Genomic DNA, 23,346 nt, shown 5'->3' on the forward strand with positions numbered 1-23,346 from the left:
CAGCCAGTCATGGCCCGTCTTAGCCAAAGAAAAGAGGCCGTTCGACATGTTTGAGTCATGCAGCCCCTTGATAATTTCTGTTTATTAGGTTTAACCTATATTCATATGAAGTGCTTAGAAATGCCTCTTTGATCATAACTCAAGAGAACATGAGCTGTGTGAGAGCATCGGTGTTGATGACAAAATTTATTCTTGAAACAGTTGAAGAAAATTCTCTTTTACTCACATGGATTCCACTTGAACATTGGTGGGAAATGTGGGCACTTTTATTTCAGTTTTTCAATTTAACATTTTTATGTAGCAAATGCACTTCAATGGTAATCATTACATTGTTTGAAAAAAGTACAGAATCTGTGACAGTTTTAGTCAAATGACAAATACAGGGGGAAAAGCAACAGGACAAGCAACTACTGTCGGATTGTTCCACTACATCAACCTAAGTCTAGCGTCTGTGACGGCTACCACCAGCCATCAACGGTGACATGAATCAATGCGAAGCATTGCACAATACAGTGTCTTCACCAGCAATGCAAAAACATTCAATAGAGTAGCATAAAATGTATGCTATGAAAAGTAACCTTTAAATAATCTGTAGCCTGCAGCAAATGAAAGCACATGGTGATCACAAACAGTTCAGATGAATCGAGACAATCATTGACGCTGGTTAAAAAGACGATGCATCAAATACTATAAACTCCTTAACAGCACTATATGCAGAGAGCAGAATGGCCTGAATTAAATAACAATTAAAATGTTGTTTTTTTGCTGGTTAACAGTTTTCTTCCAGTTCAACCCTCATGTATTCACAATATCATGACAGTAAAACTATGACCTCAGCGGCAGATATGCTGCAAACTTACTGGACCGCAACAGGTCTGACATGCGCTATCAGTACATGATGTAACTGAAAAGGAAGAGGTTCAAAGCAAAACTGTATTATTATTATTATTATTAGAGTCGTGCGTGCATGTGCGTGAAAACAAGCGACGCAGACACTAGATGGTTCACAGTCATTTCACAATCTGAGTACTAAAGTGAGTTCTCTTACATATGTGTAAATGTACAAAGACAGTGAGTGTGTGTCTGTGTGTGTGTGTGTGTGTGTTTCAGTGGCTTTTTTCTACACTTATGCCACTCTTGTTTTGAAGTGTAAATAAATAACAACATATGCTATTCAAACAAACCGCGAGTCTGCCCGACTGTAAGACTCACTTTGCTGAAAAACACTTTCGACAGTTCCACAGATTTCCAGCTACACATCCGCTGACCAAACTACACCAATGAGGCAGCACAGCACCTCAGGAACGAGAAGTTGATTTTTTTCGCCCTACAAAAAGCCATGACACTCCGAGGTTTGCTTGAATGGCACAACCGTATTATTTATTTTTCCTACAGCAGGTGAGCCCACCTCCTGACCCCAGGTTGGTTAAGCCAGCTTCTGAGCAGTCTCCGTCTCCTGCTGGGTGACCTTCTCCTCAGACATGATGGTCATCCACGGCGATACTGACCGAGTGATGGTCTGCTTGGCTATGTTGTAGTGGTTGATGAGGGTAAAGAGGCGTCCGCGGCCCCCAGGGCCCTGGGGAGGGAAGTTGCCGTACATCCCAGCCGGCATGCAGCGTCCTTGCTGCTCAAAAGAGAGAAAAACAGTTAGAGCGAGATTTAAAAATACCAAGAGATGAAAGATTAGTTGGCACGAAGCATAATTGATGACACAAGTTGAAAAAATTCTGATTAAGGAAAGTACAATGACAGTCTGAGACAAACTGTGATCAACCCTTCACATTTGTGTGAGAAGAAAACTAAGCAGGTGATAAAACGTAGCTGCAGCAACAGAGGAAGAGAACTCACTTTAAATGAGAAAGAGACCAGAAAGAAATGAATACGAGCTGAGCTCCTTTTTTTAAGTACCTGTCGCAGTGAGATCAGGCTCTCACCGAGAACCAGTCCTCATTAACAATTACTCCACCGCCATAGAGTTTTAATTAGACTGTGATGAACAGTATCACTGAGTCTACAAGTCACACAGTGGGACCCACGTGATCGAGCTGCTGCAGCTTTTAACCAGAACATTATTATTATTATTATTACTAATAATAATAATAACAGTGACATAAGTGAAAAAAAGCTATAAATGTCTGTACCATAAATATACTAGAAAGTCTGATAACATTAGCTCATATTCATTCCAAGTAAGGCTGTAAAAGCAAATCTTATCAGCATATTGAACCGAGCGATGGTACATTTTTATTGTTTATTAATAAGACTGCTCATCCTGCAGCAAGAGGAATATTTCTACTCTTTAATTTACATACCTTCATTTCAAGTTAATTGAAAAGGTAAATTTGCACCAAAAGCTGATTAAGATAACTGATTAACCTTCAAAAGATAAATGGTAATATCAAAGTCATTCCAAAAAACAAAACAATCTCTTCATCACTCATCAAGGGGCTAAATAAAGAGAAATCTCCTGTGAAGTCAGTTTTATTATGAAGTCTTGATAAATTTGGAAATAAATATGTGTCTGTACTGTAGATGACTGATTAGTGTTACCGCCATAATTATTGTAACTGATAGATATATCAACATCAGACAGGGTCACAAATAATGTCGCTGGTAGATGTTTACCGTATAGACGAAGCTGTCGGGGCACGGCTGCTCGTACTGGTAGACCTTGTAGACGACCAGGAACACCACACACACGAGGAAGGCCAGGGCACAGATCACCAGCAAGGTCACCTACACAGGAGCAGACACACAACAACAACAACAGCTCCGTCATCAGCAACACCACGTCCTGTGTGATAACTCAGCCAGTCTAGCTGTCTTAAAGAAATGAGTGGGGAGATAATATCTAATATTTATACTGCTTATCCTCTGAGGGTCGGGGGGGGGCTGAAGCCAATCTCAGCTGACATTGGACGTGAGGTGGGGTACACCAGGTCGCCAGCGTATCTCAGGGCCAACATACAGAGACATACAATAATTCACACTTACGGGAAATTTAGAGTCTCCTGTTCACCTTAGCTGAATGTTTTTGGATTATGGGAGGAAACTGGAGTACCCGCAGAAAAACACACACACACACACACAGAGAGAGAGAGAGAACATGCAAACTGTGGGGACATTGTAATGGCAAATTATTTTTCTCGACTATTTTTCATTTATTTATTTTACAGGTTAAAGAGCAGCGTGAGGCTGCAGCTCAGAAATATCCACGGAGGTGTTCAGAGTTATCCTGTGTCTCTACATTAGTGAGTGTTTATATGTAACAGTGACTAACAGCCAGTCAGGGCTACAAGATATTCTGTAACTCGACAGGGAAATAGCTTGTGTGACCATCTGTGCAGCCCAGCTCTCACCTCTCTGGGGATTTCTGCAACAGCTACTGGTGTTTGTGTGAAGTGGGAGAAAACGCCTCATTATTGTCAGAGAGGTTGACAGTGTGTGAGTCGGTATAAAATAAATGTGCTTATTTGCTTGAGTGCTCGTGGAGATTTGGGGAGAAACTGTTCTGTGTTTGTTTGGTTAAACTGCTTCAACACTGAAAACATGATGCAAATGTTGATTTTCATTTGAGTGCTGTGCTGTTTGATTATTCCTCAGGATTTCTTTCGACAGGGAGTGAGGCCGCTCTGTGTACCGCTCCTCAGTCTGTTTGGCACAGAATTGATTGTTAACAGCGTGTATCAATGAATAAAAGGAGTTTCATCTGTCGGTGCGAGTCCTGCAGTTGCTCGGCGGAGCAGACGGTACAAAACGTATGAAGCAACGCAACAGGAGCTTATGAAAGAGACTGTCTGTGATGAAAGAGCCGCCTGCAGCATTTCAAAGCACCAATGTGAGGATACAAGCTGTGTTCTCACAGAAAGTGATGTGCCTCTTTGCCTCCCAGATCTTTGAAAATTCAAGCTCTATTACTAAAGGAAGCTTGACAGTTTCATCTGTTGATTTTTAATGTGGAGGGAGAGCAGTCTGCATGCAAGGCACGTAGAGTTTGATGAATTTTAAAACATACAAGGAAAAAGTCGGCCAATCAGAGCTGGAGCAAGGGATGTGTTTGAAATCCGTTTTAATGATCTAGGACACATCAGCTGGCCAAAGGGGCGTTGAAGGAGGCTGGAGTGATGCTGCCGTTTGGAGGCCATCGCCATGGCAGCAGCTGAATTAATGAGGGTTTAGGGCGGGGTTAAGGGAATCATTGTGAAATTGTCTCCCTGTGCAGCCCGGGCAAGATGACAGGCGGCACAGGACGGGAGGGTGTCCTCAGCAGAGAAAGCCACAGAGTCTGAGCTAAACTTGGAGAGACAATATTATGACAGCAGAGACAAATGTCCTGAGCTGCAGGGAGACAGATGTCTGCTCTCCGGCATATGCGTGTGTGGGAGTGTGGGAGAGCTGGGAAATGGGATGATGCATGAGATACAGACGATGGCGGCCACATGATTCTCACTTTGAGTCGCTCGGAGACGCCTTCGATGATGCTGATGGAGAACTCTGCGATTTTGGGAGACCGTAGCTTCCCCTTCTTGCTGTCGCTGTCATAGTCTGCCTTTGTCTTCACCACCACCTGGAAGAAGAAACACACACACACACACACATATGAGAACAGATCCAATCAGCTTGCAGATACAGCTTCATGAGGATATTAGGATTCACAGAGGCAGGAGGATGAAATCCTTTCTATTTTGCTTTTCTACATATGAAATTAAATCTGCATCGATGAACATTTGTTCCCTTAATAGCTGTTTTCCTTCATTGGACCATTTGTAATTAAAGAAACACATCTAAAGGCCGTTTTTCAATCAATGGAAATGTATAAAATCTCAAATCTCACCTTATCTGGTGCAGGAAACTGCAGCTGGCTGGCATCTAGTGGTGTTATGAGAGGGATGGTGTCAAACCCGTCTTCAGAAACCACCTTCCCGTTGTTTTTCTCGCTGAAATTATTCCCCAGTTTCACCATTTTCCCAACACGGAGAAAAAGCACCAACCTGAGAGGAGAAGACAAGCGCTCATTACGCCTTCAACCAAAGATGGTGCCGATGCTCCCTCTGCCAAAAACACGTTCCATGAAAAACGAGCCTTGATGTTTCCCCACACACATACAGCTGATGATGCGAGGCGCTTTGTGGGCCAGGGGGAGAAACCCCTGTGAAGCACAAAGGCGCAGGAGAGGACGCGCACGGTCTCGACATGATGACACTGATAGAGCAAAGAAAAAAAAACACCATTTACCGCATCCGAGCACCTACCAGATCTGTGGAGTCGCCTTCTCAGTCACAGTTTTCTCCGGATGTGCTGCCTTTATCGCTCCACTGCTGCTGAATGTGTGTATTAGTGTGTATGAGTGTGTGTGTGTGTTTTTTAGGTGTGACGCAGCCGATTTGCGGAGAGCTGCTGCACAATATGGCCAAATGGGTCCGTGCGCTCCTTCCTCCGAGCTGCTGCTGCTGGATGCTGCTGGATGCTGCTGCTGGCGTCTGGCTGCACTGCAAGTGATGTAACACACACACACACACACACACACACACACACACACACACACACACACACACACACACACACACACACACACACACACACATGCACGTCTCTCTGTGGTTGTGAGGACACTCATTGACATAATGCATTCCCTAGCCCCTAACCTGACCCTAACACCAGGTCCTAACCCTCAAGCAGCCCATTGAATTTGTGAGGACCAGCCAAAATGTCCTTGCATTGATTGGTTTAAAATTGGCCCTCATAACTACATGCACACACACACACACACACACACACACACACACACACGCACACACACACACACACACACACACACACACACACACCGAGCCCCTCACAACAAATTTAGCTTTTTTTGTGTCCATTGATGAAGGGACTTGTAAAAAAAAAAATAATTGTGTACATGTAGTTGTGTGAAACATTTGTTGTCAAGAGAGTGTCTCCTGCAGAATAATCGGATTTTCGTTACGCATGAACACATTTGAGATAAACTGACTTATATTCATTATTTATTAGGGCCCGAGCACCGAACTTTGGGAGGCCCTATTGTATACAAATCCTTCGAAATTGAAGGATTTGTATTTCCCTTTTGGGGCTTTTTCAGGGCCTAGACATGCTCAAATTCTCACCAAAGTTTGCAGGAAATTCAAAACCCTAAAAAGTATTTGAATTCTGGAGTAATTTTAAATGGGTGTGGCAAAATGGCTCAACAGCGCCTTCTAAGGAAAAGCCCCTCAGTTAGCTTTCACCGATCTTCACAAAAATCGGGACACCTGTGTATCATGACCAGACGCACAAAAAAGTCTAGAGGTGCATTGTGAAAAACACAACAGGAAGCCCGCCATTTTGGATTCAGTGGCCATTTTCCACATTTTCCACATTTTTACTTTGACGAACTTGTCCCAGGGCTTTCATCAGATCAACTTCATATTGAGATGAATGTCATCTCAACAAGATGGAGATATAAACTACCTCGAATTTCGGGTTTTTCGTCACACGGTGTGACCGTGGCGTGGCGTCAAATTTTGATTACACGCCATCAAAACACGAGGTTGTGTATCTCAGACATACATGGTCCAATCGAATCCAAACTAGACATGTAAGACAACAGTCCCGGCCTGATGACATCTACACAGAAATCATGACTTAAGATCACAGCGCCCCCTGGTGGCAACAGGAAATGTCTTGTTTTTTGCATGTCTTACACTTGGATGTATTCCTCCTCATCCACTGACCTCAGTGGATGTCACAGCACAATGTGCTGTGACAGTCCTATCACCGCCAAACTTCTGTCTCATGATCGGAGTCCAAGCCTGAACAGCTCTATGTGTCAATATTTCCTCACTGTCATAGCGCCACCTACTGATTCGCCATAAAACAGGAAGTACTTTGTAAATCCATCTGCATTATCCAACTGGCTCCAAACTACTGACCTATGATCACAATCTTGACCTGAACACATCCATATATTAATATTAGTTCAGGGTCATAGCACCACCTACTGATCAGTGTGAAAATTAAGTTGTGGTAACATTGTCCAATTGACACAAAATTGCTCACGCTACATCAGAGCCCCTACTGGAACAGATCTATATGTCTGTATGTAATAATAGTGATGGCGCCACCTACTGGCAACAGGAAGTAAGCTTTGTTTTACAACTGTCATTCGATTGACAGATTTTCACAGTGCGATGTGCAATTGATAGCGTGGACCGTAATGAGCAATTAGCAGGTAAGGATCGACATCACACACGGACAGACAGACGGACGGATTTTTGTCCGTCTGTCTGTCCGTATTTTTTTGGGATGGACAGACGGACGGACGAACGGACGGACGGACGTCCGTCTGTCCGTATTATTATTTTTTGGACGGACAGACGGACGGATTTTTTTTTATTTTTTATTTTTTCGGCCGTCTGTCTGTCCGTATTATTTTTTTTTGGGACGGACAGTGTGCTCTACGACATAGCCCTAGTTATATCTGTTGTGGTAAAGAGCACAATCAGCCAACAGTGAATGACTGTGAACAGGAACCTGGGATTTAAAAAAATCTAGGGAGCCATCAGGCTAAAATACAAACGAAATACATGACATTTTGATTTTATGAGGCCTTTATTTCTTCTCATCTGTGACTGAGGTTTTATCCTGTGGCCTGTTGCCAGGCTACAGTGTGAAGGGGGTTATGAGCAGTTGCATAAATTATCAAGTCCAGCCTGTTCATCTACTGTATATATAAAAGGCAGCAGCAGAGAGAATGACAGTGATCTCATCACATACTGAGAAACAAACCACAGCTCCTCAGTGGACGGTCATCTTGGCCTCATAGCTATACGACAGCTGCAGAGCCTCCGCGGGATGATGCTTGCTGCTGGGTTTTCTGGTGGGGTGTATGTGATGAGTCTGTGGTACAAAGTCATTCGTGATCAGATTTCTTCTCCCTGGGGCCTGAAAGAGGGGAAGTCATGTATTTCCTGAAAGTACAGCGTGGTGAGGACGTGAATGAGCAGTGTCACAGTTTAGTAGCTGGGCCCTTGTGTATCTTATTCTTTGAGATGTGAATTACAATCTGAGGTGGCTCATGTGGGACGGCTGTGGCTCAGGAGATAGAGCAGGTCGTTCTCTAACCAGAAGGTCGATGGTTTGATCCAAGAGTTCTTGGGAAAGATAATGAACCTTAAATGTATGGCTGTGCAATGTGTGCTGCACATAGATGCACTGTATGAATGTGTGTGTGAATGGGTGAACTGTACTGTAAAGAGCTTTGAGTGGTCATCAAGACTAGAGAAGTGCTACATGAATACAGACCAGTTACCAGCAAATCACGCATTGCACTGATATTGGAGAAATTCTAACCTTTTTCATGTAAATGGGCAAAGTTTAAGTGAAACTTTCATGTCAGTTTTTACTATTTTTAGGTAAACAATGTTATATCTTATTATTATTATTATTATTACAAGTTTGTCAGTGCATGTATGTTTTCAATGCTCCAGCAGGGACAGTGTTCCACAGACAAAGATTGTCCTGAAACCTGTCTTGGTCGCTACACCTCCAGATACTGTAGCTGTAATCTCAGCGGGCTGTTGTTGGTGTTGTCTCTTGTCCTCAGAACATACAGGATGAGAACATGAAGTTAAGTCATATAGAAAAGTGATTCTCTTGTATGAAAAAGCAAACCTGTGTAATGCAAAGAGATTTAGGTAATAACAGCAACAAGGAGATGTGTAGAAAGGCTCTCTGCTGCAGTTGCCTTCTCAGAAAAAAACACTAGAGGGAGACACCAGGTCAGTGATGAAAGCCATGTGTTCTGCACAGTGTAATGACTGATGAGCCATTATGTGATGTGATCGATATCATTAATATAATCAGCAAAACTTTTAAACCATGATACCCAAGTCATTCTTTGTCAGAGGTAAAAATCACATCATGAAAATGAGCAATGACAATAAGTACTATACTATATCTGTATTTGTCCTCAGCTCAATAAAACATTCATGAAATAGGAAAAAGAAAAGGAAATAAAAATAATGTATAAAAGTTTTGTCTTCAGTAAAATTAGAAAAGTATTTACATCCAAAGATACTTAAAATACCAAAAGTAAAACCTGGATTCCAGATTTTCTTCAAGGAATGTTCGGAGAATTTCAAAGCCAGTTTTCTTAGATTTTACAGAGGAATTTTTCTGAAAATTTCCTGGGTATCTTCCTAAATTATTTACGGAACCTTTTAAGAAATCTTGTTTGGAATTTTTCAGGGAATCATGCACAAAGGATTTGTGATGATCAAAAACAAGTTAATGTTTTCTCCCTAGGCCGGTGTCCGTTCCGTCAGTACACACACACACACACACTCTGGGTCAATCCGACCCAGGAACAACACGAGGGATAAAACACTAAATATTTTTAATAAAGACTTTATTATTTCTGGGAAAAAAATGTCAAACATCTGCCAGATACAAACACTGACGAATACAGAAGAATATCGAAAAAATACCCCCACTCAAAAAAAGGAAATAAATTGAAAAATGTAGAAATATATTCTAGAAAAACACCCAGAAATCTTTTCAAATAACTACCAGCTTCTAATTTATTGATTCAAGATACAGATTTTAACAGTTGACATCCTTTCTCTTTCTCTTTCAATAATACGGGGAAATATTGGAAAAGTGTGGGAAGATTAACAGAAATAAAAATTACCCTAAATAATCGGAAAGACATTAACCTGATAAATGTTAAGAAATACTACAGAATATTAACCATTTGATACACAACATGGGTCAAAAGTGACCCGGCTCAGTTTTGATTTTCTATATCTTTGCAGTGAATGAATTTCATCATTCAGTATATCAGGTATTGCCCAATTAACTTGTTTTTGATCATCACAAATCCTTTGTGCATGATTCCCTGAAAAATTCCAAACAAGATTTCTTAAAAAGTTCCGTAAATAATTTAGGAAGATACCCAGGAAATTTTCAGAAAAATTCCTCTGTAAAATCTAAGAAAACTGGCTTTGAAATTCTCCGAACATTCCTTGAAGAAAATCTGGAAAATTGTCATGGAATAGTTCTGTCTAGCTCAAGCCCCCTTTCCTGTCCTGTCTACAGGCCTATTCCACATTAAATCCATTACATCAGAGATGTTTGTTTGCCATTTGTATCTGCAGTGTTGGGCTCCACTTTGCTGCCTCCTTCAGCTCTTTCTCTTGCTCTCTGCTGTAAGTATCCAAAACAGGCATTAGATTTGAACCATTCTGAACATTACGAATGATCATCACATAACGAAAAATAAGCCTTTCAGCTACATCTGATTTTTGGTGTGAAAATTCATCACAACCTGAAGTTAAAGCGTCAGATGAGGCGATGCATACCCACACCCCCCCCCCCCCACACACACACACACAGGTGAAAATAATAGCTTTAGCTCAATATTGCGTGATGTTTCTCTAACATGAAAAGCTGATCACTGTTAGATTTGTATCCACAAATAACCTGTTCTCTGGTGAAACGCTCCTGACGCGACATCGTGCCATGGTCCGTGAGAGAGTGGCACACTGAGACTTATATGTGGTCACAGTGATTATACATTGTCACTGCATAAATCATTGTCACAACTTCATAAAGACTCACCCTCGACATGTCACACAACAGAGCTGAACCACACTCCCAGACACAGCGTAAATGTCAGTTTGGAGTGTCACATGATAAGGGCCATAGGGCATCTTCTATTTAGTTAAACATTTTTTATAATTGAATGATATCATAATTTAATTTGGTCAAATTTGAGCAACTACTGGGTTTGTCATATTTATGCAGTCACAACTACAATGACAACCTGCAGCAGCAGAAATATCTTCACTTGTAACTTCCACAGTGAAAGTGGGACCAAACCTGATATAGCACTGAAACTGCTGTGTCTTTAAAACCTACTCTGCTCTTGGCTCTTTGCCCAGACGGTTCATTTCCCATTTCCCATCCAGCCACATGGGCTGAGCTCCGCCACACACAGGAGACAAGTATTTCCACTCCGAGAGCAGCAACTCCACCAGCAGTCTGAACGCTGACTCCCTGAAGGACATCTGTCACTGACCCATGCAGGACTTCATCCCCATCCACCGTGAAGGACGTCACAGCTCGTCAATCCTCTGAGAGGTCCAGGTATGATTTACATTGACACTCACAGTCTGACAGCTGTGAGCCAGTCAAGTACACCGTTATCAGTTTTGAGTAGAATACACAGGAGCTTTGCGTTAGTAAACTGTGCTCTAGTATTGATCTGCTGATTTTTGGACGGCTGTGTGTCAAATGACTCGTTGAATGTGCTGTGTCTGGTGTTTAACGGTCCTGCTGCCGGAGCTTTTGTCTTTTGCATGAACACAAAGCTTCTTTTCACAAATGTATAATTCCTCTCACTAGTTGACCCAGCAGTTTGTGGGGGGTGTGATGCCCTGAGGTGTAAAGCAGTTCGGTTCATTAAAGCTATTTTTGTGAAGACTAACTGAAAGTTTGCCCACGTGAGATTTTTTGTTTTAGCACTAGAGGTAGAATTAGTCGGTACGTTTTGAAAGGACTGAACTTTGGAAAGAGCAGTGAGGTTAAGACTGAAAGTTTGAGGAGTTGTTAAGCTTCAGATTGAGCAAAAAAATGAAGTTCTCACAGCAGGCAGCAGTGACCAGGCTGCATAAACAGGATGCTGTAGTTTTCACACACACACACATACTCACACACACACACTCCGCTTGAATGAACAGGCACCACCAACAGCGTTGTTGATATGATGAGCCGAGCGAGATGTTTCTCCACAAACTGTCTGGTTTGTGGTTGTGGACAAGTTGCACGGAGGCGGCATCATGTGGGCTGTTCGTGCTGCTGTTGTTTCCGGAGGATTTTTCTGGGGAGATGAGGTCACAGGGAGACACACCCAGAGGCTTGGGGCCCTGAGCAGGAGCGGACATGGCTGGAAGACATTCAACAGTGCCTCTGACTCAGTCACTCGCTGGGAGGAAGCCGCTGATGGAATTTCCATTCAGTTTGGAGGAAAGGAATTTAGGTCTGAATGTATGAAACCCTTCACATGTATGACATTACTAACATGGGTCATTTCTCCCTCACATGCACAAATCAAAGCCTTATGACGACTTGGACCAAATAATCTGCTACATTTTCACATAAACAAACATTTAGCAAAAGACTTGAGGGGGAAATCTAATTTCCTTTTTTAAATCTCAAAAGTGATTTTATATGAGCCTTCTTTTTCTAAGTAAAACACGTATTTCCATTGGAATGTGCTTGGAATGAGGATCATTTCCTCTCAGCCGGAGAGATCAAGTTGGATGACCTGTGAACTTTATGGAAGCGTTTAAAACCCCCACCACTTCCTGATCTCTCTTCTCCTCACATGGACACTCACACAACAAGTGCATTTTCACTGAGCCGGACACTGTTTTGACTACTGTCCAAGGTCACTTTTTAAAATAGTATAATCTTGTGTCTTCAGCCTGAGAGCTTTACTCTAATATGTAAAAGGTTCAGATTTGGCCAGACGGACGCGGCTGAGGGGGCTGACTGGGAGTCTGATGGGAAGTGTGTGTGTGTTCCATGCGTCTAATCAACAGAGTTGGATCAAAGAGAGAGGGACCATGTGTAACTGACAGTGGAAGAAATGCATTATTGTATTTACCTCTTACCTTTTGTCTGTGCTTGATTGTTTGTTTGTTAGCAGTATTGCGCAAAAAATATCCAACCGATTTCCATGAAACTTTGTTGAGGGTTGGGGCTTGACCCAAAAGAGAACTCATTAAACATTCTGAGCACGTTTTTTTACATTTTCGTTCATTTCTCAGAAACTAATTCATGTATCTCGATGAAAGAAATCAGGCATCTTAAGCGGTCTGATTTTCATGAGTGGGAGCAATTTGGTGCAGATCCAAATAAAAATCTGGATCTAGTTAATTTAAATGTGGTTTCGTAAGGAGACTGTTGGACCTCGGCAGAGGTAATCACTCTACGGAGTGACCTTCTAGTTATTTAGCCTAATTGTTTCCTACAAGATGTTTCTAAATTCATCTCATGATCTGAACACCAAAGAACTTAATGGAGTGGACTGCAAAGATCCCAATCTTCCATCTATCTGTGGAGCTGCTGTCTTCATTACGTGACTGGGATCACTCCCATCACCCTGTGTGCATGTGCACTCCATACATTGTACAAGGACTTTGCTGTGCAGCAGATTGAGTCACTCAGATGAACACATTGTTAGCAGCATTTCAAAGTGCAACATGCTGTGGTCAGCTCTGTGTAATGCAACACACCAGACAAGCTCTGAACACAACGAAACTCCAGTTCAAAACCATCATGACGTGCTTTTCACTGAACTCTATTTCTGAGGTATATTTTCCAAAATTACAGACTCCACTGACCGATGCTTGCAGCACAGCCAAGCTCAGCCCTCGACCATGATGGAAAACTTTAGAAATACATGATGTCCTGTCTTTTGTCGGGAAACTATGGATGATAATGAAGTTGCAGATTTGCTCTTACTCTTATATTGTGTGGTTGCTACAAAACAGAGGAGGGAAAGAGAGGGAGTGTACAGTCGTGTTCACAGTCGACCAGCTGATGTGTTTCACTCAGTGACAGATCTGGACCAACCGAAGAATGAGTTTTTCTTCTCAGATTGTTTCATTTGAAGAATTATAGTGATCAAGCTGTAGTTAAGGATCCATAAAGAGGCTGGAATTAAAGTTAATTGTTTATTTAGTTTCACTCATTTTGGATCAATTAATTTAATATCATTTAATCATTTATTTTAATTCAATCAATTAAATTTGAGATTCTTCATAGAATTAATAGGGTTCAATCAAATCAAAATTAGTTATACAACACCTTAATTTATTCAACACAAATAAATATATTTAAATTAAATTAAATTAATGATTTCAATATACATATATACAATATATGATTGATGTAATGTAATCAATTTAACACAATTGAATTGAATTATATCTAACTTTATATACTCAACTAATGTACTTGTCTATATTAGTTGATTTGATTAAACCTCATGTATAATAAGTTCATTTAATAAGATTACATTTTGTCTATTTTGTTGTATCAGCATATTTTAATTAAATAAATCGAATTTAATCTAATCCAAACTACGTCCTTTACAGTTCCTGATTCTTTCATTTTACATTCACTCTGTAAAAACGTCCATGTAGAGACAGTAAGTAAATATGTCCTGCAGGTGGGTTCAATGTGCCAACTCTCCTTCTGTTGTCCTTTTGATATTCAGTCATTTACATGGAAAAAGCTAAAGTCGTATTTATTATAAAAGACATCTCTTTTTTCTCTTAACATTTTTATTTATGTAATACTTAATGTAAACTGAAAGTTAAACTGTGCAGTGAAAAATATAAACAATGGCCCGAAAATACTTTTCAATCATCACCTCTGACTCATCTGGATTATTTGTGACTTGAACATCCTCTGAATACCTGAAACACTTGTACAGACACTCCCCTGTTATCTGCAGGCAAGAGACGCTTCCCTCTTCTTTGTCTGAGCAGATTTAAAAATACAGCACACGACACGGTGTATTTACACGTCTGTGTGATTGGGTTTATGTATGCGTGGTATGAACGAGGGGGCAACCATGCTCCATGACCTTTGACCTGTGTTCAGCTCAAAGCCACCAGGTGACTTTAAGAGAGTCAGACACAGCAGCAGCACATTTTAGCCACTGTGTTAAAATGTTCCTGTTGGTTTAAACCTAAAAACTCTCATCACACGAAAATAGATCCTGTAATACAGATGTGGTGAATCAACAAAATGTCTTTCTGCTTTCTTAAACCTCTAAGATTCTAAGTAGCAGAATATTACAACATGTATGTCAAATAAGCGAGAATCTGTTTCAGCTTCAAACTTCGACTTAAAGAGAACTTGCCACTTGCCTGTGAGAGTACGTTGTGAGGAAACATGGTCGTCTCAGGAATACCCATATTTTCTCACTGCAACATTAACTGACACAGCAGCCTCTACACACTCCAGTGTTTAGTTTAACATGGGCCTGCAACACTGAGAACATTCATTTATTAGCACGTTTTCATTACCATGCATCAGACCATGAAAACACGTCAGCTGATTTCATCCTCCGAGCAGTAAGAATCACTTTTTGTTTTGCAAAAAAATATAAATTATGAACGCACTTGAAATAACAGAGGCCCAGTGTTCCTCTGATCGACTTTGCAGTGTTAGGAACTGGTCAAGCCTGATCTCTGAAAGAGCCCGAAGCCACATCCTCACACAAGAATGAATTCCCACTCTATCTCATGACTCACAACATCTTTTATGGCGGAGACCTTCTACCCAACACAACCGGGCATACAGGACACAAGTCGGTCCCTCCCAACTTTATTACACTGTAGTATCAGCTGCTGACAGGAGGCTGAGGGAGGAGACTCCAGCAGGGAGGGACCTACCTGCTCAGAGAGAGAGAGGAAGAAATGTGACAACAGAGCACCAGCGCTTCCCACTGAACAGTCTCAGGAGAGTATGCCTGCTAGCTGAGTGAGACACACACCCGTACCAGTGGCAGCCCATTGACTGGAGCGAGGGGGGATCAGAATGGGGGGATCTTTTAGTCAGAAGAGCAGCAGGAGGGCCAGCTCAAGGAGTCACACCAGTAGCAGCATGTGAGTCACATCACTCACCTGTTTGAAACAGGTTGTAGTGCAAAGTCCACCACCATTTACTTTTCTATTTGTTGACATGAACTTGTGCTGCTTTTCGCTGAGCTAGTAACAAATTACACTTTTCTGTTAAATTGTATGCAGGTGAACCGATACCTGGAACTATAATACAAAACTTGTGGCTGGTTGAATTCATTCTTCCCTGTGGTGTGACTGGCCACATTTGCGCACATTTGCACTCACATGCAAATATTCACACAGCAGGGGTCTGTAGTTCACACTTCATATGGACGGACTGTACAATATGTTTGCTCACTGACGTTGAACAAATACGTGGCTGTGTGTGAGCGCTGCAGCAAAAACAGCAGTGACAAACAAATGTGTTCTGATCGTACACAATGTTCAGAAAATGCAAATTTTTTTTAAAGGTGCAACATGTTAAGAAGGGGTTTGGTGTTTGGGCACATGATCCAGTTGACAGGGCTGTCTGAGCAGATCCACAGTTGTCTCATCACAGTATGATGTCATTGTGAGAAATGTAGCTTCACAGTGTCAATATTTGCTTGAGGCGATCCACGTCCCCTTTGTTCTGGGAGGCACAGCAGCAGATCTGCCCTGTGTTGGTTTGACTACAGACACATGGGTCTGTGAAACACTGTCAGGAACTTTACTTCCAGTGTTGTGGACCGAAAACATCCCACATTATTCACTTATGGAGCTGAAGCAGAAACATTCTGCAAACACAGCGACTGACTTTCACAAACTCTGTTAATGCACAGCTCTGGACAACTGGTTGATAGACAGCGTTTTACAAATGGACAGAAGAATCATGGTGGGCATGAAGTTCCCATATTTTGACATAATACTTTTGATCAGTAGTGTTTAATTTAATCAATTACAACTATTTTGTCATATTTGTTTAACCCTAATTTATGTAAAAGGTTGGCTTTGAAATGCATCTAATTTTTCTTCAACAAATAACCACATGACAATGTGAAAGTTGGATGAATGTACGTGTTTTATTGCAAATTCTTATTCAATCTATTCCTACATTTGTGTAATCTCACACTGTAGCTCCAGACCAGCAGAACTGTTTCCTCTGCTGCCTTAAACATCTCTTCTTCAGAAGAGGATTCGACCTCATTATTAATAAGAAATCCCTGCCACCATGGAAATTATAAACAATGATAGTTTTAAAATGCCAAAAATTACATAAAAAAATTTAACTGAGACAATTAAAATGACTTCAATTGATCAATGTTTTCATCAAACTAATTAAAATGTGGTGCCAAACACTGATGGTCACACTCTGCTCTCAACAGAACAAAGTTAGAGGTTGGATTTCATTGGTTGCTGGGGTCTTCATCCAGCACACTAGAGAACAAACTGAGTAAAAAAGCACTCAGCTCTTAATGTCCACAGTACATATATGCATCTTCTTCCTAACTTTGGCTGTCTGTCTGTGAGTTGGTGGTCTCAGTCTCTTCTGCTCTCACCCAGGCTTTGGGGGAGTTGCTCTGTGTTTTGACGACCGATGCGTCAGGCTCGAATGTATCAGCAAATCTCTCTCTGGCTTTCTCCCAGTTCTTCTGGGACTTTGACTTGGTCGTAGAGACGCTGTCGAGAGACATGGCTGCACCGGCTCCCAGACCTGACTGAGACTTCCTGATTTTCAGTTCAATCTGTGGAGAAAGGAATGAGAAAAAAGAAGAAGAAAGAAAATCAAATATCTTTGCTATTTTGGAGTACATCTATGTTAAAGCAGATGTTACAGTTCGACATCTCCAGTCTGTAAGGCGCTCTTACTGGGTTTTTCATTCCAGTTCCTCCTTTGCCCAGTCCCTCTCCTTTCTTCCAGCCCATCTTTTCCAGCATCTTCCGTCCTTTATTGACTTCACTGATTTCCCTTTCAGAGGAAAATCATAATATACAGTTACCACTCAAATCTATTATTTAAATTCTTCAGCAACATTCAAAAACAACGGACTTACTTGTGAACAGAAGCAGGAGCATCATCTCTTTGGAAAACCCCCTCGCTGCCCACTGTCTGTCGACGAGACTCTGCTCGGTCCTGATATTTGGGGTTCTTCAGGGCTTTGGTCTCCTCATTGCTCTGTTTACAGAAAACACAGAGGTGAATGACTGCGTAAAGACAAATTGAGGGTTTAACCTGTCTGCTGCTGCCAACACTGACCTGCAGGCCATATTTGGCCTTCATCTGTTTCAGCTCCTTCTGTCTCAGTGCTTCTTTATCCTCTTTGGTGAGAGCAGGGCCTTTAGGGAAAACAGTGAGATTTAAGTGAAGTATATCACTGCTGTTTCATGATTCTAAGCCAGAAACATATTCTTCTGTGACTTGGTTTCCTCTCGAGGTTGCTCACCTGTGTTCTCCTCTCGCTTGTGCTTGCTGAGGTGGGCCATCACCTGCCCTGGCTCACATCCATCACAGGTGTCAGTGCCTGAGTGGATATGAAATGAGAGAACAGTCTCTCCCATCTTCACCTCATCACCGTGCATCAGCACTTGCGGCTCACATATTGCTTTGGGCTGTTGAAGAAATATTGATAATGATGTCACTGCTAGCTTCAAGTTTTCCTAATTTATTTGAGGAAAAAAAATGCTGACCTGTAAGATTCGGTTGCCATTGATGACTGTTCCGTTCTGGCTTCCCTGGTCCACCAGCGCGTAGCTCTGCTGCTCCTGGTCAAAGTGCACCTCTGCATGGAGCTGAAACCGAACAACAGTTAACAGTTAGAAACATCACACAACCACGTATTACTCTAATGAACGATTATCTTCCTCAAGTAAATATAGAAGTGAAGAGCGTTACCTTGCTGACTCCCATCTCTGGAATTCGGATTGCATGATCCATATCTTTCTCTCTGCAATAGAAAACAGCACGTTGTCATCAAGGAGTCTCACGAGCCGTTAGGACACACTGAGATATCAATTACTACTTTAGTTTAAAACATTGAACACCTGGAATATAAACAATAAAAACAATAATCTAATCTGCACTGTGAGTTTTGTGATCTGTTGCACCTCTACTACTTGTACTACTCACAAAGATGGTGCATTTTAAAAAATCTGTGTTAAAGCCATGTGGCTCAGTATTGCAGCCTTAGCACTAACAATTCATCCTCTAAAAACGATATACACACATTTTTAAGTCCTTGGTATGAAAGTATTAATTTTAACTGAGACAAAACTTATGTTGGCACTTGTCAATTAAAGAGAGAAAGTTACACAGACCTGCCGATGGTGGCTGGAGAGTCGGCAGTGATGATGAACAGAGTGCCCACCTGCAGCACTGGAGACCTGACTACTGTCACTCTTACACATGGCGGCCAAATGTTTGCATTGACTGCAAGAAAAATACACCCACAAAAAAGTTAAGACAATAAAAACAATACAAGTTATTACCAGCTTAAACCTCACAGGGACCCTATAGTGAACATGTGCACCCTGGACAGGTGCTGAATCTATCTTGTCTTTCTTCTCACCTTCCTGACACTGAGTCTCCATCTCAGATTCCTGGGAGGGGGATGCAGACGACGATGAGAACGAAGGAGTAGACTCCCACTTGTCTTTCTCAGACTCTGTGATCTCACCCTCCTCCGGTTCGCTATTCCCCTCCGAGTCATCACTTCGAATCTGGCTCTTTTTCTTTTTCTTCTTCTTCTTCTTTTCTGATTTCTTGCTTTTCTTCTTTGATCTTCCCTTGTCATCGTGCCCTGAACCGTTTTTTTGCTTCTTCCTCTTCGAAGATTTGTCGCTCTCCTCCCGGCATGGAGCCAAGTCTGCACTGCGAGACCTTCGCTTCAGGTTCCGGGATTCTGTGCTCCTCTTGGTTGTTTTCAGCTCGACCCATTCAATATCTTCTTGTTCCAACCTCATATCATCGAACGTTAGTTCCTGCCATCAGAGAGTCAATGGTGTGATTACCACCTTCAGTGAATGTTTACTGACAGCCGGCCAGCTGGCTTTGTACTGTAGCTCCAGTGCCTTTTGGCACAGTGCATGATCTCAGTCTTCAAACACAACTCATCATAGACCTCAACCACATTACGTGAGGCTTAACAGGAAAATCCTCAGTCATCCGAATATTAGTTTGTGGGCAGATTTATACAAAAGATGACTAAAACCTTGAGTCAGGTTTACAACACAGTAGAGAAGTAATGATCACTTCAAACATGTTAACAGTTCATTGAAAACTGTGAAACATCCTACAGACAGTTTATATGATCCAAACTCACTGGGAAAACAAAACCTTTTAACTCTATGTTAAGTTTTGTAAAAATATATTTTACAAACTATCTATAATAAGTAAATAGTATTAAAGGTGTAGTTTTTATAAATGATGCCTTTAATAAAACTGTATATGGGATTTTTTGTTGGTGAAATGTACAAAATTATTATTATTTCAATGATGGTAGGAGAAATAACTAAACACATATACAAATACATTTTTAAGACCTTAATGGTGGTATTAAAAATGTACCTCTGTGTGCAGCGACTTTCCAGCGAGAGGAAATCTTCATTTTAGCCAAAGAGCTAGTCACCTCTTGCACCTAGGTCAGAGGAATATTCTTTTAGTGAATTAGCCTCAAATTAATACAACAAGCAAGTGTTTGAAGACTGAGACTAACAAGGTCCAGAGGATTTGTTTGGGCAACGGTACAAAGTCAATTGGCAGCTGTCAGCTACAAAGAATAAAATGACTATGCCATGGATCAATGAAAGATTTTGTTTTTAAATACCTTATCGTCCTTGTGTGACGTTTTCTTGAGCCCTTTCTTCAACTTCCTGCTTTTCTTCTCAGCAGTGTACATGTCTGAACAAGGCTCCACATCGGTCTGTGCAGCAGGCACCTCGATCCTGGAATGAAACTGATATCGGCCGCTTTCTGCTTCGCAGTAGTAGTAAATGCCTGTGTTGGCATCGTAGTACAACTGACTAGCCTGAGGAAGAAAAATGGCTTGTCTGTCAAATTGCTGCTGAAATGGATTCTGCTATAGACACCAACATTTTACACAGAAGCAGTTGACGAACCGAGTCATAGTAGAAGCCTGTGCTGTGATCGTAGTACATCCCTGTGGTCTCATCAAACACAAAGCCGGTCTGTGTCATTGCCTCTTCAGCAGTGGCCCTCAACATATCAGCTATAGATCCTGCATCGCCCTCCTGGAAGAGACAACATCAAATTTTTATCTCAAACTTTTAACTGACATTTTTAAAGAAATCGATTAATCAGTGTTTGTTTTGTGCCAAATTTGAAAGGATTCTCTTGAGGCCTTCTTAAGAGTTCACGATACAAAAGTGGGTTTTGAGAGGTCATAGTGACCTTGACCTTTGATCACCAAATTAAAATAGTATCATCCTTGAATCCAAGTGAATGTTGGTGCCAGATATAATGAAATTCTCTATGGGTGCTTCTGACGTCACATTTCCAAGATCCTTAGGTCACTGTGACCTTGACTTTTGATCTTTGAACAAATTCTAATCAGTACATGCTTGAGTTCAAAATAAAATTGAAGAAATTTTGCTCGTAGTGACTGTTTAAATATAACTAACTTTTTAATGAACTGACCTCTGTTGCGACTGTGACACTGCTGTTAGGTTGAGCTGACTCATCTGCAGCTTCTGTTTCGTTTGGTGTTGAAACCTCTGCAGCCTTGCTTTGGTCAGCTCCGTCCACTGCTGATACTTCTGCTGCTGAAGCTTCTGAAGCTTCTGCTGCTACTACTACTGCTGCTGCTGCTGCGTTCAGGCCTTCCTGAGGATCTGCTGACTCAGTGTTCTGAGAGTAGCTTCCATAGTAGTAGTTGTAATAATCTGGAAGAGAATATCCAAAGATTTGCAACAGTTTTCTTATTTTCTGATGTCATCCTATCCATCAAATGTACATATGTGAAATTTACACACCAGTTTCTGTCCACACATTTTCTTCTGTCTGAGTTTCACTGTTGACTCGGTCTTTATCCTTCTTCTTCCGCTCGTGAATCTCTGCACTCAGCTGATCCACCTGAAACAAAATAATTCAGATCAATAAATCAATGAATTCAGAATTCATATGGTTCTAACATGATGATGTTTGCTGTGAATCACAAAACCAAAGGCCAGAGTGCCAACAGTTAATAGACTTTAATGAAATAAAACATTCACCAGAAGAGAACAAATAAAGTAGTTGTTAGGTAATTAAGCCGCCATCTACTTGTGGTCACAACAATTTTCAGAATATGACTCTTTGATGGTGCATGAGTGGGACTGACCTGTTTCCTCAGGTCTTCGTTGTAGCTCTCTGTGCTCTTCTGCAGCCTCTCAGACTGATTCAGCTGCTTCTGTAACTTTGCCAGCTCGACTCTGCACTCTCTGAGCTCCTGCTTCAGCGAGTCTGCTTTCAGACGCAGCTCAGCCACTTCACACTCCGCTTCCTTCTCTCCATCTTCGTTCTCCATTAGTTCAACTGAAGATGTTGACATTAAAATGTGTAAGTTATTCACGAATGCAGCATTGAATTGGCAAAACAAGTTTATTTGTAAATTACTTTTCAATGACGAGAGCTTTACATGAAATAGAAAAGACATCATGACAAACTGTAAGGCGCTGTTCAGACCTGGTAACATCCGTCCTGACAGATCTGATCACAAGTGGAAAGCCTGGGGCTCAATGAATCAATGCCATATGTAGATCTACTTTGAAGAAAGATTTGACCCGTTTGAGAAAGACAGAAATACATATATGGTGGTCACTGTTGCTAATATGGCTACTGAGCGGTGTAACAATACTTCTGATTAATAGTGAAACTGTAACAGGTCAGAGAACGTGAGCAGAGAAGGCCTTCATTTGTAGCCCAGGAAAAGTTTAGCGTTCACACAGCAAAAATACTGTGGCCACGTGTGTCCCAGACTAAATGTGGTCTGAAGGATCGGGTCTCTGAACGCATTCCGGATGAATTTGGGTGCGTTCGGACCTGAACTTCACTCTTTGTGATCGGATCACTCAGGACTGATGTTGATAGCAGGTCTGAAGAGGGTCTAAAAGCAACATAAGACAGTACAAACGAAGTATTTGGATGGTTAGAGAACAAAACACGAACAGATGAAATAAGAAATAGGAGAGTGAACGTAACGGTGAAGTGTGAGAAATGATTATTTGATTTAACAGAGGGCTGTGACTAACTAACAGGAAAGCACAGTGGACCTGCAGTGCTCTAAAGGAAGCTTGTTCCGTGTGTGTGGAGCATAACAGCTAAACCCTGCCTCTGAGGAGGGAAAGTAAACCTGTCCCTGGAGACCGGAGGGGTCTGAGTGTAGCGGTAGATCAGACATGGATCATATGAGTAAAGAGACATGTGAGGTGTTGATGAAGGTCCTGCAGCTGCACTTCATCCACACTGAACCCCTCTCACCGTTTGTCTCGTCTCCGGCTCCTCGGCTGTGGGTTTGGCGTCAGCGCGTCGCCTGAACCGACCTGAAAGTTGAAAATAAACATCTTGAAACCACTCCGCCTTTCCGACACACTCCGGTACATGTTGAGAAGATTATGAGACAGAGTTATAACCGTGGAAACGTTAACAGTCCACCCTGCTGCCCACCGCCATTAACTGAGTGCTAAGCGCGTCACAGCGGAAGTGCTTCTTCTTCACGTTTGGCGG

At 41.7% G+C, this 23,346-nt stretch overlaps 2 protein-coding genes across 5 annotated transcripts; both read right to left on the bottom strand.

Moving 5' to 3' along the window:
• Positions 1 to 227: 227 nt before the first annotated feature.
• LOC117761182 (neuronal vesicle trafficking-associated protein 1-like) lies at positions 228 to 5,600 on the bottom strand. The gene is made up of 5 exons (XM_034584864.1): positions 5,256 to 5,600; positions 4,838 to 4,994; positions 4,454 to 4,570; positions 2,629 to 2,739; positions 228 to 1,627 (listed from the first exon to the last, which is right to left on the bottom strand). The coding sequence occupies exons 2-5, from the start codon at positions 4,964 to 4,966 to the stop codon at positions 1,427 to 1,429; spliced, it is 558 nt and encodes a 185-aa protein (XP_034440755.1). The 5' UTR covers positions 4,967 to 4,994; positions 5,256 to 5,600; the 3' UTR covers positions 228 to 1,426.
• Positions 5,601 to 16,689: 11,089 nt separating this feature from the next.
• Positions 16,690 to 23,346, bottom strand: aggf1 (angiogenic factor with G patch and FHA domains 1). 4 transcript variants are annotated; one of them, XM_034584851.1, is made up of 15 exons: positions 23,253 to 23,346; positions 23,101 to 23,162; positions 21,962 to 22,155; positions 21,615 to 21,714; positions 21,280 to 21,524; positions 20,742 to 20,873; positions 20,450 to 20,650; positions 19,193 to 19,604; positions 18,942 to 19,053; positions 18,520 to 18,571; positions 18,315 to 18,416; positions 18,071 to 18,236; positions 17,681 to 17,963; positions 17,496 to 17,595; positions 16,690 to 17,371 (listed from the first exon to the last, which is right to left on the bottom strand). In XM_034584851.1, exons 3-15 carry the CDS (start codon positions 22,145 to 22,147, stop codon positions 17,132 to 17,134), a joined length of 2,331 nt encoding a protein of 776 aa, XP_034440742.1. In that variant the 5' UTR covers positions 22,148 to 22,155; positions 23,101 to 23,162; positions 23,253 to 23,346; the 3' UTR covers positions 16,690 to 17,131. The 4 variants fall into 4 exon arrangements, with proteins under 4 accessions (XP_034440742.1, XP_034440743.1, XP_034440745.1 ...); XM_034584852.1 differs by having other exon boundaries at positions 21,280 to 21,402; positions 21,454 to 21,524; positions 23,101 to 23,322; XM_034584854.1 differs by lacking the exon at positions 19,193 to 19,604 and adding an exon at positions 20,191 to 20,260 and having other exon boundaries at positions 17,681 to 17,802; positions 17,884 to 17,963; positions 23,101 to 23,322.

This window comes from Hippoglossus hippoglossus, chromosome 5 (genome assembly GCF_009819705.1).
Source record: "Hippoglossus hippoglossus isolate fHipHip1 chromosome 5, fHipHip1.pri, whole genome shotgun sequence".
Classification (NCBI taxonomy): Eukaryota; Metazoa; Chordata; class Actinopteri; order Pleuronectiformes; family Pleuronectidae; genus Hippoglossus; species Hippoglossus hippoglossus.

Bases quoted from the DNA above. Each gene is read 5' to 3' on its own strand.
- LOC117761182 (XM_034584864.1), bottom strand. From the start codon at position 4,966: ATGGTGAAACTGGGGAATAATTTCAGCGAGAAAAACAACGGGAAGGTG. The intron at 2,740-4,453 runs GTGAGAATCATG...GCTCCTGTGTAG, and splicing joins GCGTCTCCGAGCGACTCAAA to GTGACCTTGCTGGTGATCTG. The intron at 1,628-2,628 runs GTAAACATCTAC...TCTTTTGAGCAG, and splicing joins CCGACAGCTTCGTCTATACG to CAAGGACGCTGCATGCCGGC.
- aggf1 (XM_034584851.1), bottom strand. From the start codon at position 22,147: ATGGAGAACGAAGATGGAGAGAAGGAAGCGGAGTGTGAAGTGGCTGAG. The intron at 19,605-20,449 runs GTATTTAAAAAC...CTCTGATGGCAG, and splicing joins CGTCACACAAGGACGATAAG to GAACTAACGTTCGATGATAT. The intron at 18,572-18,941 runs GTCTGTGTAACT...TTTCTATTGCAG, and splicing joins TCTCCAGCCACCATCGGCAG to AGAGAAAGATATGGATCATG.